This window comes from Grammomys surdaster, unplaced genomic scaffold, assembly GCF_004785775.1.
Source record: "Grammomys surdaster isolate TR1022 unplaced genomic scaffold, NIH_TR_1.0 100, whole genome shotgun sequence".
NCBI lineage: Eukaryota > Metazoa > Chordata > Mammalia > Rodentia > Muridae > Grammomys > Grammomys surdaster.
The window spans coordinates 4,104,091-4,121,989 of NW_021604579.1; the positions used below are offsets into that span (position 1 = coordinate 4,104,091).

The following is a 17,899-nucleotide window of genomic DNA, read 5'->3' on the forward strand; positions in this document are numbered from 1 at the left end:
TTCCCAGTAAAACGAAGTCACTGTCACCTGAACAAAAGCCTGACTCACTGAAAACTACGATCACTTGCCTGAGTATCTATTAGGAGACACACTAGTATGACTCCTGTGTATTCTGTATTGAAACATGAAATATCATAGGATTACGTGAAGACTGAAAAGGATTCCTCATGGATCCTACACTTGTTCTTACTATTGCTTTACAGCCTACCCAAAACTCATAGTCCAGGGAGACAAAGGAAAGCCTGAGTTCACTATGTAATCTCTTGTAAAGCCATAAAAGACCAATGTCCCTTTGAAAATCAAGAGTCTCAAAATAAACCCATTCTATCACTCCCTCATCAACAGTACCAGGAAAACGTCAATGACAAGATGATAATGGCTCCGTTATCCATTCTCATTTAGAAGCAAAGTCCTTCTGGACCTTAGACCTCTTCTAGCCAACTGAGCCAGGGAGAAAGACTTTTCAAACTCTGAATGTGTCTATAGTATACACAGTATATAAATCAACTAGACTCTGCCTGCGACATACTACAAGCAATTGTCTTGACTAGCAAGAACTTCTTCCAGTTTGTGTTCTGACTTCAGCTCTATTCTTCAATTCCTCGCCTATACAATGATAGTAATTATAGTATCTACTTCTAAAGTGAGAATGGAATGAGAACAGAGGTAAAATATCAAGGGCAGTGTCTAGTGCATAATGACTCAGAAAGGTATTAGCTTATTATCATTACAACTAAGACACTGGCTCTTCCTTCTGTGAACAATGCTTACAAAGTTGTCTTCTACATTCCTCTAATTCTCTAGACCTCTCATAGGGCAAAATATACATATCCTACTATGTCTTCCCTTGGACAACACACTGATAGCTAGAGGACCTCCTGGTTTACAGGCTTGGTTTCCTTATCTGATCTCATAGACATCAAGAAGGACCACTTAGAAGAAGTCTTAAGAATAGACATTAGGGCCTGGAGAGATGGTTCAACATTCAAGTACAGGCTACTCTTCCAGAGCACCTGAGTTTGATTCCCAGCATCCACATGGTAGCTCACAACTATCTGTAGCTCCAATCCCAAGGGATTGGATGTCATCTGGCCTCTGCAAACACTGCATGAACATGGTGCATAGACATACATACAGGCAAGCAAACCACACATATATGTAAAAATATACAAAAACAGACATTAAGAGGTCAGGCTTCCACAGATCAATACTAACTGCAACTGCCCTTCTAACAACCAAATTCAGATTAAGTCAAAGGACAGTAGTAATGCTCTCTCTTTGTAAACACTTCAATTCTAAAACTGTTAACTAGAGTAAAGGAGGACAAATATCTACATCATTTGGAGTTGGGAGAAGCAGAAGGGTCTTAGATGAAGGGTAAGAACCCAGGCAGGTAAGAAGGGCATCCATGGAGAGGTGGCAGAGTGTACTGTATATACCATGTCAGAGCCTAGGGCAGGCACATCCCAAAAGGAATTTAGTAAGATTCATGGGCAAGACAAAAAAGGGACTCCTTGGGGAGGGGTAAAGAGCCAGTAACAACTGAATAGTTAACATACAAAAAGGACAAGGATACAAAAAGTATAATGGAAACCAGGTTTCTCACCAAAAACCTGTAGTATTATGTTATTGTTTATGGGGTTCTGACTGTAAGAATTATGATTTCTGGTATAGACATGGTGGATATGGATATACAATGTAGATATAAACAGAAGTATGATTACACACACACAGCTATAGATGCACACACTAGCACTGACTAAGGATGAACACAGCAATGAACACACCTAATACACCAATGCCTTCCAAATACCACTGTCCACAAAAAGAACTATTCTTCCTGGAGAAATGGTAAGAAAAGTACAAAATGAGCCTATGATATCCTACAAGAAAGGAAGGGAATTCTCAAAGAATAGTAGAAACAAATCAAAGGGACTCAAAAGTCCTTGAGGGGACTCCTACTGGTCAAAAAAGATGTTGGTAAATTATAGTGCAATGAATAAACTTGGAAACCATGAGTCTATAAAGATAAATACAACTAAAATCTATGGAGGGATACAAAAATGATTTCAATGTATTTCTCCATAGAACCCTTATTAGTTACTACAAGAAGTAATTTCAAAATAGAAAAGATGAGCAGACGTCATCTTACAAAACTCTTCAAAAATAAGCATTACTGCTAGATGTGATGACACACACCTTTAATACCAGCACTCAGGAGGCTGAGACAGGAACACAAGGCCAACCTGGTCTACACAGTGAGCTCCAGATCAGCCAGGATTATATGGTAAGACCCTTGTCTCCTCCATCACAAAAGTGTATCAATAATGGGAAAATCAAAATTCGTGCCACTTGACAGGATATCATGAGAACAAAGAATCATTTCTGATATTCCTGCTGAAGAGGCATAATATGAGCCTAACTGTAAGAAAGTACCAGACAAACCCTAACGAAGAACAATCCACACAATAGCCAGCCCATAGTAATGTCAAGGAAAATTTACTTAAGGAAAGTCTAAAAAGACACTACAGATTTGATACCTAAATGCAACCCACAATTATCAACAATCCCCTTTTGCAACAAAGAACATTCCTAGGACAATTAACAAAACTTAAATGGGATCTGTGAACTAGATAGAGGTTATCATATCCATGTTAATTGTCTGATTTTGATAGCTGTATTGTAGTTAGGTAAGAAAGTACCTGCTTATAAAAAATGCACGTCAACTATCCTTAATAATGGGACATTAGTTCAGGAATTTAACCTTCAAATGGTTCGGAAAAAAAAGCTTTGTATTGCACTTGCAATTTTTATGTAAATTTGGGTTGTTTCCAACTTTTTTTTTTTTTAAATACTTTAAAAAATCCAGATGTAAGGCTAAGTGTGTAGCTCTGTGGTAAGGTACTTGCCTACCATCAAAAGGCCTTGGGTTCAATCCCTAGCACAGTAAATTAAATAAATAAAATTCATGTGCAATGCAGCTTTAAAAACCAAACAGAATGAGAGGTTTTTGTTTTTTTGTTTTTTTGGTTTTTTTAAGAAGAAAAGATGGCTCTCACAGCATCACATCTCAGCCGCAACGCCACGGAGTCACCAGTGGAAATGCTCAGCACTCTTTACTCTCACTCTGGCCTTGCACAGCCCCACAGCCCACGCAGGCTTTCAGAAACATCCCATAATTCCTGCAACTGCATCCAGCCTGCTCTTGGGTCTGCTGGCAACTTGAGGATTTCTTTTCCATTGATGTCTTTATATAATTTAAGTCTATAGCTCCATCAACTAGGATTTCGCTATCTAGTTGAGGGGAAGACCGCAAAAGAATTGATGATTCTCTGTATTTTTAATCAGAGACTAAGATTTACTCACATTTAGTCTCAAACATCTTTTCTCTATATCAAATTAAAAAGTAGTAAACAGGCTATAGCAAAAAATAAAAAAATGAATGACTTTCATCTCAAAACGAAGGGATCAGCTTCCCAATGGGGACAGGGAGGGGTAAATAGGGACTGCCCTGAGGCCAGCCCGATTTGGAGAAACAGGCCTGCGCCACAGCCCCTGGAGGATGGTCTCTGTGCAGAGTATTTACACAACAGACACCAATGGTTCCTCTGCAGCCATTACTGTCTATCAGGTAAATAACACATGTGCCAAGACACACATTTAATGAGGGAAATAATATGCCTTTATAAAAAGACTCAATCTGTATTTACCTGAGAGACCAAAGAAGCACCAAATCACCAGATTAGTGGAACCACAGAGGAGTCGTTCTGGTGTCTTGGGTAAATAGACATTTTATAGCCTCCATTACTAGAAAGGGAAAGGAGGGAGGGAGGAGGTCATCCTTCAATATCCACACACTGGCTGGGGGAGCTTCAGAGATAGGACAAGCGGAGAAGCCCATCAGGAAACATGTGGTCTCCTACCATTCCACTTTCCCAGCCACATACACTTGAAATCTCTGGGAGCATATAAGTCAATGTTATCTCTAGATCCAATGCACACCACTAAAACCAGATTGGGAGACAGAACAACATTCCAAAGAAATTCCGAGGTACTGAGTCCAACTGACTCAAGAACCTGGACCACCATACTTTAGCTTCCCAGTCCTGGGAAAAGACCCTTGTCCTAGGATGATCTTAGCAATTATACTCAAATACCTGAGTCATAGAAACAACAAAGATACCTGTCTGGAACCTATGTGGTCCCAGGTTTTGATTTAGGCAGCTAAAACTAGCCTGGGAAACATGTAAATAAACTGCACACCTTCAAAAATTATACTATTCAATCAAATGAATAACCTTTACTGCCAGAGTACTTGCATGAAAATTACAGTCAAAAAGAAAGAAAACTTAATAGGCAGACACAGGCTAGCCAGCCAGCCAGGGAGAAGCCTAGGAAGAGAAAAGGAATACCCTAGACTCACTAGGCAAGAAAGAAAAAATAGTCAGGCATGATGGTACACACCCTTCATCTGAGCCTGCAGGAGGGAGAGGCAGGCAGGTCTCTGTGAGCTGGAGGTCAACCAGGGCTACATGGTGAGACTCTGTCTCAAAGAAAAGAATGGAGAGAGGGAGGGAAGAGGAGAGAAGAAGAGAAATAACAGAACCCAAGGCTCCAACTCCAACAGCACTGCTCACTCCAGTGCAAGAAGCAGGCCTCACACTCACCTCCAAGCTTCTCTCTACTACCACAAAAGAGACAAGACCCTAAGTGCTCTGGCTGGTTTACTAAAGGCTGCATGTTACATACAAGCCTGAAATTCCTGGCAACTTCAACAGTTTTTGATTGGTCCAGAGTGGGAAGGAAGCAGCAGGAACTCTAATGGGGTCCTCATTTCAATGGAAAACTCTCCTCTCCGTATCCCATCTCTGTCCTGGCCTACTGCTTCCAGACAGGGCTAACGAGCTCTCTGACATCAGAAAGACCTCTCAAACCACCAGCAGTGCTGAAGTCAACAAAAGCTGTCAGGAACACAAATTCTGATGACATACATCAATCAGGCCATCTCAGCAGCTTAAGGCAATCCAAGAAAATTCTTGAGGATCTGCCTGCTGTTTGCTAAGCCACCAGCCATTCCCACTTACAAACTCCTTCTAGAAGCCAAAGCTGAATGATGTCTCTTCACAAAGTCCTGTAGACCAGATACCACTCCATGACAAACCTTCCTTCTTAACATGGACAAAGCTAGAGATGAGGAAATATGGCTACCCTGTAAATGCTCCTTCCCACATCCTCACTCCTCGCTTTGCAGACATATACACAACAGTGGTATCCAAACCTGTTCAAATCCTTCCATTCTAGATAGGAAGCTAGCGTTGAAGCAGGGTCAGGACAGCATAGTTAATACAATACTGGTATTAGACAAACCTACATTTGAGCCCTAACTCGACTACACATTTTTGTTAATAATACTTGTATCTTTTCTGGTTCACATCAGCCACTCACTATATATAATGTTTTGCATACCAGTACATGTTCAATCAAAGACAGTTACTATTGTCAACACATGAAAAAGAGGAAAAGAAAATGCCTTTCTGAAAACTTACTACAGGCCAGGCACTATGCTGATAAGTTACATATTTTACCTCATTTAATCCTCTAATAATCAAGCAAAATAGTAACTGTATTCCTGTCTTACACATGAGAAACTGAGGCTCACAGCATTCAATTTTTTGTGGACTCTACTTTCCTCTTCTGTGTCCAATAGGTCTTATTTCCCTACTTGACTGATTTCACTATTTTACAGGACTAATAATTCATATTAACTTCAATTCTTCTTTTGAGGTAAGGTATGATTTTTAAGCAAAAATAAACTTATGCAATAACGAAATCTAAACCATCCAGATTTGTATATGTATATATATAAATTATATAATGATATATAATTTTATACATATATATGTACACACACACACACATATATAAATATATATAGAGAGAGAGCAGGGGGAGGATTATTCTATTTTTTAAAAATACACTTTGACCTTGAACACAAAGCAGCAATGGTGGCCACCATGGATTAGAATCACTGCAGTATGGTGCACAGATCTCAAGCCTCTTCCCATATGCACTGGTGAAGGCGTGACTCTTTCCCCTTACAGAGTGAACAGCTCTAAGGAGGTGGAGAAACAGGCAGCTCTTGCTGCGGTCCCCAGATGTGGCACTTCCTTCTACAAAGCTGGGGCCTTGGCAAATGCTGCTCCCTCTATGTTGGAAAAGCACTGCCATTTTTCACCAGCAAATTAACACTTTCTTTAAAACCCAGCTAAATCCCATTCTTTTCGTAGATTTCTGATACTCCAAGATAAAGTTAATGGTGTCCATGTGACCCAGTAGCACAGTTTATTCTAACTTCATGACTTATCTTTTCACTATTCAGTGACACATTAACTATCTGTCTCTTTTGCTACTAACAATTTAAAAAGACTTATCAAAGAAGGATGGAGAGCAGCCACAGAGGCATACCTGTGCACCAAAAGGAGGCATCCATGTGTGCATAAAAAGCAGAATTTCTAACTATTTTCTTCTCAAGTGCTTTTTTTGCATTTTAAAATTTCACACAGCTTGAAAGATAGAGTTTTAATCTAAATGGCACATGAGTTTTGGAAATCTGAGAAACACAGTTGGTTTCTTAAAAGCAACAACTATTTTATTCATTCCTTTACTCCCAGCACAGTACCAGGCACAATTAAGAAAGTAAAGACTTTCTAAACAAATTAATATGCACAAAGCCATGGTGCCAACTACTCTAGAAGGAAAATATGCTAGAACAGAGAAACCAAAGCACACCAAACAAAGCTAGTTAGCTTCCTTCCATCCCTTCTTTCACTCTCTGCCCTTCTCAGAAGGGGGGGAGAGGGAGGGAGGGACAGAGGGAAAGAGGGAGATAGAAGGAAGTATTGGGGGGAGAGAGGAGAGAGGGAGAGAGAAGGGCAGGAGGGAAAGAGGGAGAATGAATATTGCTTTGGTGCGGGAATACTATTAAAAGGATTAATTTAGGGACCAGTGTTTGGACTGTCACATCCAATCACTGCACACAGATCTACAGCTTCCCAAATCAGGCTCATGCAGAAAGGAATCAATCGCAAGGACACAGAGGGTCTGAACAGGCATACTAATGGCCTCCTAAGGTGCCAGCGGCCAGCTTTGACACTCCCATAAATTATCTGCCTTCTGATTTTACCTGTAGCTGTGGGGCACAAGGCACAATTTTAAACATATCAAAGCAATCCCTCCTAACCCAAGCTTCCCCAAGGAATGTCCCCCAAAGGAGGAAGAGGCTAAAAACAACAACCCAAAGGGAATCTGCTTCCCAAAAGGTCTGGTCCTCAAAATCATCTAATAAAACCTAACAGAACCAAATAGATAAAGCAGGATTCAGCCAATCAGACATGGATAGGGCGTGCATCTCTCACTCAAGGGAAGAGAATCACAACAATCAACTAGCACAATTCCATCTGGAGGCAAGTCTGCACTAGCTTTAACAGTACCTTACCGATACTGTGACCCTGGGCAGCTCAACTTAACCTCCTTTGACCCCAGTTTCCTCACTTGGTAGCAAGGAAACCAAAGTAGAGCACATATACCACTTCCTACCGTGGGAGGGAGGAGTAGAGGAGCTTTACAGGAATGTAGGGCAGTAATGTGATAACACTAATAAATGACCCCAGGGACTCAAGCTGGCAAAAAGGGTGAGTGTATACTGGGAAGCTACTTATTCCATTCACATTTCTGATGGTGTGGGACCTATGTCCTACTATGTGCACATTTTCCACAGTAAAAAAAAAAAAAAAATTTAAAAATGTGTCTTGTTTAAGTTGTAATTGTGTCCTGTAAGCCAGCCAAGCTTTCACCATATGGACACAATGAAAACTTCGGCTAAGAGTTTATGAAGACAAAACACGTATCACCCAACTACTTCCTGCTTTTGTGCAGAATATTAGTAGTAGCACCCGCCTTTAATCCCAACACTTGGAAGGCAAAAGCAGACATATCTCTATGAGTTCGAGGCTAGCCTGGTCTACACAGTGTTCCAGAACAGCCACAGTGACAGCCTGTCTAAAAATTAAGACAAACAACCACCACCAGCACCTCGACAACAAAACATTATCAATACACTAAGAGCTTGATCACTGTTGAAGCTTTAAAAGCCTTCAAACGATACTTTTAAATCCTACTATTTCCATTTTAGACAGCAATGTAAAGCTCAGAGAGCTGAGTCACTTGTCTGAGGTCAGAGAAACATCACTATCAGAAATCATAAAAGAGGAAGAAAGAGGGAAAGGACAGAGTGGGATCCTGAGCTCTAAACTTTTCACACTCAACCAAAACTTTCCTGGGCCCTCTGCTTGAGACACACCATCACACTGATCTGGCAGACTTTTACACAATCAGGCATGGGTTATCACTATGCTACAATCAAGGAAGAAGAGACCAGGTAGGACATATAGAATGAGGACCACTGCCTTGAAAGCTTAGGAACATGGGCCAGTTTCTGTGTACACAGCCAGTTCCTACTTAATAAGCTAGGTGCCTTAAAACGAAGATCCCTTCAAGGGCTCCATTCAGTCCATACTTCCTTCAACAGAAAACAGTTTCCAAGACATTTTAATTCACTGTATGCTTACTCTCTCCCTTATCTTTTTGCCTTTTCAATCCACTCCTCATACTGATATCACAGCAAGCTTTCTATAACACAAGCCTCATAATCTTTATTTTTCCTTTTTATCTCTGCTTTGTTATGTATCACAGGCTGGCCTTGAATTAGCAACTCTGCTGCTTTAGCCTCCCAATTACAGGAGTATACCACCTCCCTAAGTGGCTCACAATCTTTTAATGTCTTCCTACTGTTCTGATCCAGATAGACAAACTATAGTCCATGAACCAAATCCAAATGCCTCCTGCTTTTATAAATATATTTTTTACTATAACACAATCATGTTCACCTTCACATCATTCAAACTGCTGAAATGCTTATTACAAGCTGTACAGATGTAACAGTCACAGACCCTAAGTATTTAGTCTGTCCTAGAAAAGCTTGCTAACCTGTATTCTTTACCCCTCCACCTACCCGCTCTCACCCAATCGTCTCACTAGGGTTTCTAAGGCCCGACACTCTGCTTCACCTTTCCTGCTTCATTTCCTGTCTGCCTTCTAATCCCACTGAACTTCTTCAACCCTAACAAAGCTGATACATTCCCTCATGTTTACTGACTTCTAGGTAATGGGGTGGATTCCTCTGAGAAGCCACCTCAGTCTGCAAGTTCACAGTAAGGACACTTGGGCAGTCTCAGAGAACTTGGTCCCTTGCTGCAGCACTAGTGGGTGCACCATCATTGCTGCATTGCTGCTGGTCTCTCCCCTGCATCCTAAACCTGTGTGTATCACACACAGTCTGCTTTTCCACTATAATCCTTTCGACTAGCAAAGTGTCTGGGCCTCAGTTATTGAACAAACAACCTCCAAATCCCTGGATATCAATCATCAAAAGCCTACCTTTTTAGTCAGTCCAGGTGGCAGTAGGTGGGGACCAATCATTCATTCACTCAAGGGTGACACATAACTCAAACCCAAATCCAAAAGATTTGGTCAAATATATCACAAGAGTCACATGAGAGATGGTCTTACTGTTGAATTAAGATAAGCATTTCTCAGAATATAGGGCTATCCCAGCCCTACTCAATAACCCTAAAAGCAAGGTGTCCATTAAAAAAATCATGGCTGGGCATGGTAGTCCATGCTTATAATCCCAGTCACTAGGTAAAGCCTGAAGCAGGAGGGCTGCAAGTCTGAGGCTAGTCTGGTCAATTTAGTTAAGATCAAACATAAGTGAGGAAAAAAAGAAAAGACTTAAATAATATTGTTCAGTGCTGGCATGCTTGCCTAACGTGTTGCAAGGTCCTAGGTTCATTCCCCAGTACTAAGGAGTAAAAAAAAAAGCAAATCATGACAGAACTGGAGTCTAGATCACTCATCTTCTCCAACGCTTACTCTAGAGATTTTAGTCAACTTTCTTTCACTAAGTTGGAGCATATGCTGCCTATCATACTAGAAGCTACAGAAAAATACACTACACCAGCCACCATCCCATACCCACCAAACCCAATCAGTCAGACACCAAATGTGATCATGCAACAGAATCCTCACCTCTCCTTACTTCGAAGATGCCAAGACTGGCAGCTGGAGATGCTGAAGGGTCTGTGAGAGCTGGAAAGCCCCAATGCTGTGGACAAACACACATTTCTGCAACAGGTATACTTCAACTCAAGGTTTAAATCCTCATTAACAGTCACTCTTAAACTCATTAACTCAAACTTTGGGATTTAGCTATTTCTGTGGAAAGACAATGGCCCCACAGACCTTTCAGATGCTATTAACTAATATTACATACATGCAGATGTGCATGCATGTGCACGAGCTTGAATATGAATTATGGATTTCATGTTCTCTAGTATAGTGTTCTCCTTAAGGAAGTTTATCTTCTAGAAATAGCAAATATTCATAATATGTGAGCCTCAACTAAAAATGATGATCATGAGGTGGTGGTTCACTGGATAATTTCAGAAGCCTATCAGGAAAGGACACAAGGCTTGCAATATTCAGAACTCAGGAACTGGGGCTGACCCAGGATTGAAGAGAAGAGTTCACTGCCACAAATGTATAGGCAGTAACTATAATGGAAACCTTTTCAAAATACTTTCAAGTTTGCCTCAAATTATAAAAAAGTCAAGCTAATCAAACTCCAAATCAAGACATCATGGGAACCAATCACAGGCAGCACGTGCAGAAGCCAGCCAGGGTTACACACCAAGGCCATCTAAAACTAAAAAATTTTAAAAAGTATCAAGGCCTATCTATCATATTCATCACCTCATACTCATCACCTAATTCAGATATTCTAAAGGCTCAGAAATCAGAGACATGATCTTGTCAGCTAATGAAGCCCTCTGCACAAACATCGACAATTGGAACCATTACTCCTGTCTACTCTTCCACACACTTAAGACTTTATTCTACCCTGATCCCCTGGGAACAGAGCACTCCCCAGTTTATCCCACCAGGGAGTAAACTCTTCTAAATGAAATGGAATAAAAGCACTTTTATTTGGAAATTTCAAGTTAAAAGGAGAGCTCGTGGCCAAGCTCTTGGACTTAACTAGCTGGTTATTTACAGGATCTTTGGGCAGGAATTGTTAATGAGCTTTTAATTTGGAGTGCTTAAGTTGCCAAAGTGCTCTGAGCTCCAGTGAAGCACCACAGAATCCATAAAGGAAACCTTATCAATCACTTCCCCGCCAGCTCCCTTTCCCCATTCAGCACCTGCCGACAGGCAGCCAAGTGGGTTTCTAACCAAGACCACAGGCACACATTAGTGGAGTCACACTCCAAGTCGCTGTTTATAAATGGGCTTTTAAATGATAGGGGATTCAAGTATAATATACTTAAAGTCCAAGACCAAGCCCACTAAAACAAGGTATACTGTGTATGATAACATCAAAATAAAGCTGAATTTGATGAAGCCAGTTTTCTGGTACAAACTTTACAGCCAAAAATCATTCGGCCAGTCACAACCTACTATAGTTACATAGATTAGTCCTTGGCCAGTGGGATTCATATTTTGCTGCCCTTATGTTGGGAAACTGATGACATGCACTGTCAAATGCATGCCACAGAAATGGTCAGAGACAATTGTTGGCCCCAGTCATTGCAAAATCCAGCCTGAGGGACAAACTCTTATCCAAATGAGGGGCCCCATACCCAGCATCTTCCAGGTCAACGTTGAGCACCTGACATTTTACAAGAACTCAATCCAAGTTAAGCCTTCTTTGTTTTAAGAAAGCACCTGTTGCTGGGCCATTTGCAATAAAGGCATACAAAAAGCTACCCGGGTTAAAGCTCTTTCTCCACTCTGTCCACCATTATTACCCACAGTTAGTGACTTACAAGGAAATAATGTGCTAACATGTGTGTCTGTACCAGGATGCGGAGGGGGTAATCTACAGATAATTCCTTAATCTGCTTCTACTTTATCTGGTCAAACCTCTCTTTTTCTCCAGTAATCTCACTGGAGATTCACCAACTCACCCAATTTCTTGCAAAGCCGAGCTCCCCCACCGCCCTACCCAACTACCCCTTTGCCAAGAGTTATAACGTGCATCCAGGGTGAGCACCAGGCCAGAATCCCAGGCTGCTTAAGTGTGCGCGCCACGACCCACACCCCGCATGCATTAACCAGGGCCCAAGCTGGGGGCCCTCTCAATCTCACCCACCCCAGGGTGTTGCCCCCAGCTCGGGCCCATCCAGGTCCAGGGAAGCGTAAGGGGAGGGGCAGGGGGCCAGGAGACCAGCCCTCCTTCCCAGGGCCGCCCCCGCCCCCCGTCAGCTGCCGGAGAGGCTGTCGCCATGGCAACGCCCCCTCCTCCGGGCCAGCACGGCAGGCTCTCTCCAGGTGCAGGCCCCGGCGTCTCCCTCGGCCTCAGCAGACGCTCCGGGCAGTTGACGGCAGCGGGCACGGCCCGCGCCGCCTGCGGCGCTGGCCAGGCAGAAGCAGGGCCAGCTCCGCCCGCTCCCCACAGCCCGTTCCAGGCCGCCTCAACAGCGGCAGCCAGCACCACGAGTCCACAACACACCGACTCACCTCCGCGCACTCTGACCCCGACCGACGCGGTGGACGGGCGGGCGTAGTAGCCAACCGCTGAGCCCGCCGCTAGCGCGTTTGGCCAATGAGCTGGAATAAGGCGGGGCTTCTTCTCTCCAAACGCTCTCTCTCCCGCCGACATGCGCGTTAAGGTGTGTCAAGATGGTGACCGTTGGCTCTGGGCCTTGTGGGACTTGTAGTTTGAAGAAGCCACGTATTCAAAAGAGAAGGGGAGGGTCATTTCTAAACAGTGAAAGTGTTGGGTTTTTTTAAATATATATAATAAATAAATGATAATAATCAAATAAACCGAAAACTTCGCCAAGCCTAGAATGACCCAGATGCTCTACTTATTTTCCCCATCTTTACTGTAGGCACTCGGTGAGTATGGGCTTAGGAGACATTCTCTTTAGGCGACACTTTCTGTGATTCATTGTCAACAAGTAATCGTTATCTATTTTCTGATGCGGGCCTGAGGGAAATCTGGAAAGAAGGGAAAGAAGGGAGGCGAATTCAGCTAAAAAGAAAATGCTTAGATTTCTGAATGGCCTCTCTAAGGAAGAAGCTTCTGGTGTTGAGGCCCTGTCAGGGTTAACAAGGTTTCTGGCCACAGCTGTAGTGGGGCTTTCACAGTCTCTCCAAGCAGCTGAGGAGAACTTTACCTAAAGCAATGAATGAGTGTCTCCATCTTAGCTGTGCTTCTCTGGGAATTCATGGATACCATGTTATGAAATGGGAAGCATCAGTCTTAAGCCACTGGTGATTTTAACAGCCTTTCAGTCAGATCCATCTTAGGAAACATCTTCAGTTACCAAGCTCCTCTGTCTGCCACCTGCTATTTTCCCTTAAGACAGCTAATATCAGTTCTAGACACTGCCACCTCTGATATCTTAATATAATGGTTCCTGCCTGAGCTAGAAATGCCTGTAATCCCCATATCAGAGAATGCCTTCTTTAATCTCATACACATAATGGGTTAAATGGTTCTACTGTGGACCTACAGAACAGATCATAGTGCTTTATAATTGTTTTGTCTCCGTGCCATCTCTCTCCCAGAAATTGAAACTCATTTAAGATAGGTATTATTTCCATATTGTTCATGCTGCATGGCTTATACTCAGTATGGTGTCAGGTATAGACAATTAAAGTATTTCTGACAAATGAAGGAATACACTGCAGCAGAGACAGGTATCACTCAACCCCAACTGAGAAAAGGAGAGGCATGGTTGCCTATCCCCAATTCTTGGAGCAGAAACTCGGGCTTCTTCCTCTTAATCGTTACATAAACATTAACATAGGTTGGCCCATTAATCAACATGTGTTTATACATCAGAATTGGACACTGTCTGTTGCTGATGGTTACATGGTAAGACATACAAAACCTGTATCCTCAAGGAGCTTTTCTACTGGAAAGGAAATGGAAGGGATGGATAATATAAGATAATATAAAAAGTAAAACAACTAAGAAGCCATAAGATGCTGTCTTCTTTCACATTTCAATTGCTGTGATAAAACATCATGACCAAAAAAGCAACTTGGAGAGGAAACCATTTATTTTGCTTATACTTATGTATCACAGGATCACTGAAGGCAGACACTCACGGCCCTGGAGGTAGGAACTGAAGCAGAGGCCATGAAGGAGTGCTGCTTACTGATCTGCTTCTGGTGGCCTGCTCAGCCATGTTCTTATTACCTTAGGACCACCTGCCCAGGGTGGCACTGCTCACACCAATCTTGAGCCAAGAAAATGCCAGAAGACTTTCCCACAGGCCACCTAATGGAGGAATCTTCTCAACTGCACTTCCTCAGTTGAGGATGATGCTAGTTTGTTTCAAGTAGACCAAAAAACAACCAGGATGTATGTCTAGCATCATTTCAGAGATCACTGAAAATTTTTAATGATTCTGTTTTTAAATATACATAGAGAACTCACATCAGCCGCACAAACAACAATTTTTAGAATCAAACATTCTAACACAATACAATCTAAAGACGGGCTATGTTGACGTTTACATGCTAGGGAAGAATGATAAGAAAATAGAACAAAAAAAAAGTTTTGTGAGACAAGGTTTCACTGTGTAGCCCTGGCTGTCCTGAAACTCATTCTGTAGACCAGGCTTGCCTCAAACTCACAGAGATCCCCCTACCTCTGCCTCTGCCTCCCCAGTGTTGGGATTAAAAGTGTATTCCACCACTGCCCAACTTATTGTTTCCCATAATTAAAGTATTATGTTTCTATAAGAGCACCATACTTTTTATATGCAATAAGAACACTCCAGTTCATCCCATACAGTAGTTTTGAATGTGAGCTGAGGGGTTTCATACAGCGTTTGTTGGTGTTTTGTGGTAGTAAAAATATGTTGTTCAAGTTAGCTTTCTATTGCTGTGATAAAACAAAAGGAACTTGGGAAGGAAAGGATTTATTTGGTTTACACATCTCAATCATAGTCCATCATGAAGGGAACTCAGGGCAGGAACCTGGAGGCAGGAACCTGGAGGCAGGAACCTGGAGGCAGGAACCTGGAGGCAGGAACCTGGAGGCAGGAACTGAAGCAGTCACCAAGCACAGTGCAAAGTTGCACATTGTGTATTTAAGGCCACGGCTGCAGTGAAGTCCCAACTTTTTTTACTGTTGCCATTTTGTGTGTGGAAATCTATTATATTACCCCATTTAGACTCATAACTTACAGTTTAAGAATCTGTATTCTAGGACTATCCTAGAGGACCTGGTTTTGATTCCCAGGACCCACATGGCAGCTTACAACCATCTATAACTCTGGTTTTAGAAGATTTAAAGCACTCTTCAGGCTTCTTGAGGTACTGCATACAAGTGGTGCACAGACATCCATGCAGGCAATACACCCACATACATTTAGAAGAAGAAGGAAGAAGAGAAGAAGGAGGAGGAAGACTAAAAGGAGAAGGAAGAAGAAGAGGAAGGAGAGGAGGAGGAGGGAAAGGAGGAGGAGGCTGTGCTTATATATTTACACTTAACTGGGAAGACTAGGCCCAGGGAAGAAAGAAGTGAGGCTGGAAAGGAGAGGGTGTACATACAAGGCAGTGTGTTACCAAGTTGCCTAGGGTAGCAAAGAAAACCATTTCTCTTAGCAGATCCTATCTCAGATAGGTGATATGGAATGATCACATTAGAAACAGAGAGAAAGCTAGACGGTGGTGGTGCACGCCTTTAATCCCAGCACTTGGGAGGCAGAGGCAGGCAGATTTCTGAGTTCGAGGCTAGCCTGGTCTACAGAGTGAGTTCCAGGACAGCCCGGGCTATACAGAGAAATCCTATCTCGAAAATCTAAAAAGAAGAAGAGGGGGAGGAGGAAGAAGAGGAGGAAGAGGAGATTGAAAGAAAGAAACAGGGGAAGGAAAAAAGTAGTCCCCATCATTCCAGTAGCTAATGAGGTGTCAGATCTCACACCATGGAGAGCAGTGGCACATCTGAAACTAGAAACTGTGTTAAAGCCTTTGATTTGATCACTTGGGCTCACTGCAATCCCAACACATAGCACACAGTCGAAACCTAACCCTCACTCTCAAAAGAAAGCAGAATAGCCAGACGAGGGGACAAGAATGGCATGTGGACTCTTGACCTGGGTTCAGGTTTAGATCGGACGGCAGATGAACTGAGTCAGGTAAATCCTGGACAGTCTCCTGGCTTCTGAGCTAATGGTCTAAGACCAATGAAAACAAGATCCCAAGAAAGGACAAGGCAGCCACCAAGGATAAAACAGCCAAGTGGTCGTCAAAGCTGGGACTTTGTGTGGCTGTTGCCTCTAGTACGGCTGTGATTAGTCTCTTTTTGAGTCAGAGTTGCTGGGATCACCCACCCAAGGCACTCATGAGATTGGGCTCCTTATGAACATTCCCACTTGGAGAGATGGGGGAGGGCTCTCCAGGGCCTGCCCCTTCCCATGGCTATGTGAGAGGAGTAAGGAATTGCTGAATAGAGTCCTGTCTGGTTGTGTATCAGATCCTAAGCTGCCCAAGGGCATAGAGTGACATAGCTTTCCTAAATAGTTACCCAGTTTGGGGGAGGGGGTTAGACAGCTGCCTAAGCCATCCATATTTTTCCAAGTTAACTCCCCATTCATGCTGTTGTGTATGATAACCCCAATAAGCTCATTGGTGCATCAAGCAAGCCTTGGATGGGATTGTTTCTTTGGTGTGTCATTACCCTCCATATCTAGGGCAAACAGAGATAGACTCTCCAGGAAAAGTCACACAAGAGACTTTAACCAAGAATTAATAGGGCAGAGAATGCTGACCCTAGTGATGATGCATGGCAGCCCCCAACTCGGCATAGCTAGGAGAACCCAGGCTAGATCTGAAATCCCTTTATCCAGAGGCTGGAATAACTGCTGCCACCATCTAGTTCCTATAATCTGCACAGAATGGCATGGTAGTTCTAAGGACCGTGGGTTCCTAGAAAGCCAGGGTTTGAGCCCTGGCTGTGGCTATGACCTTAGACAAATCAAATAACTCTCCAGGTTTCTGCATTTGCATCTCTAGGGTGGAGCTAGCACTAATGCCTATTGTTAGAATTAAATCCAAGATGCCTGGGTACATGGCACTGAAGAGTTCAGTAAGTGGAGGCTGTTGTTACCTTTCTTGTCTCCTCCACCACATTCTCCAACACCTCTTCCCACTGTGACCACACCCCCTACCTCTTTCTCTTCCCCGCCTGCCAGCTTCTACAGGATCATCAGAGGGGCCTGAACCTAGCCATTCCCTCTTCTCCCTGCTCTCCTCATGCTTGTTCGACATAAGCCTGTACCATTCATCTCCCTGGTGACCCGAATCTGAACTAAGAGATGGATGCAAGGCAGTGGAGGCCATGTTAGTAATGTGCTCCCTTATCTCTGGGCCCCTCACCAGGGCCCAGTTAATTTTCTCTTTGATTTTAATATAGATTTATTGAAAGTTTCAGTTATCAAAACAAACTGTAGCAGCAAATTGGTGTTCTTTGCAGGCCTACAAGTGCCTATAAAGCTGCCATGCTTGGGGACGGATGGCGCTCTCCAGGAGGTCAGTCATGGCAACAGGAAGTCCCTGGAGACATACACAGTGCAGTTTAATATTTTTCTTATTAGCCTTTTTCTTCTTGCCTATCTAAGCCTCCACCTTTAAATGGGAAACCAAATGGAGCCACTAGCGGTGGGGGGGGAGGAGAGGAGGGGGGCTGTTCCCTGAGCTACCCCATTCCCTGTGTTCTTTCTGCCTTAGCCTCCTCTTTGTGACTCCTCTGATTTCCTCT

The 17,899-nt window shown here is 43.0% G+C and overlaps 1 protein-coding gene across 7 annotated transcripts in view; it reads right to left on the reverse strand.

Annotated features, from left to right (window-relative positions):
* Nucleotides 1-12,669, reverse strand: part of Eri3 (ERI1 exoribonuclease family member 3) — a 130,885-nt gene extending 118,216 nt beyond the window's left edge. For 2 of the 7 annotated variants that reach the window (XM_028785237.1, XM_028785228.1), the window contains exons 1-2: nucleotides 12,269-12,422; nucleotides 10,147-10,222 (exon numbers count right to left, since the gene is read on the reverse strand). In XM_028785237.1, coding sequence (XP_028641070.1) covers nucleotides 10,147-10,222; nucleotides 12,269-12,403 — 211 coding nt within the window. In that variant the 5' untranslated portion in view covers nucleotides 12,404-12,422. Of the gene's footprint in view, nucleotides 1-10,146; nucleotides 10,223-12,268 lie in introns of all 7 variants that reach the window. The other 5 variants (XM_028785255.1, XM_028785262.1, XM_028785245.1 and 2 more) reach the window with 5 other exon arrangements.
* Nucleotides 12,670-17,899: the final 5,230 nt, after the last annotated feature.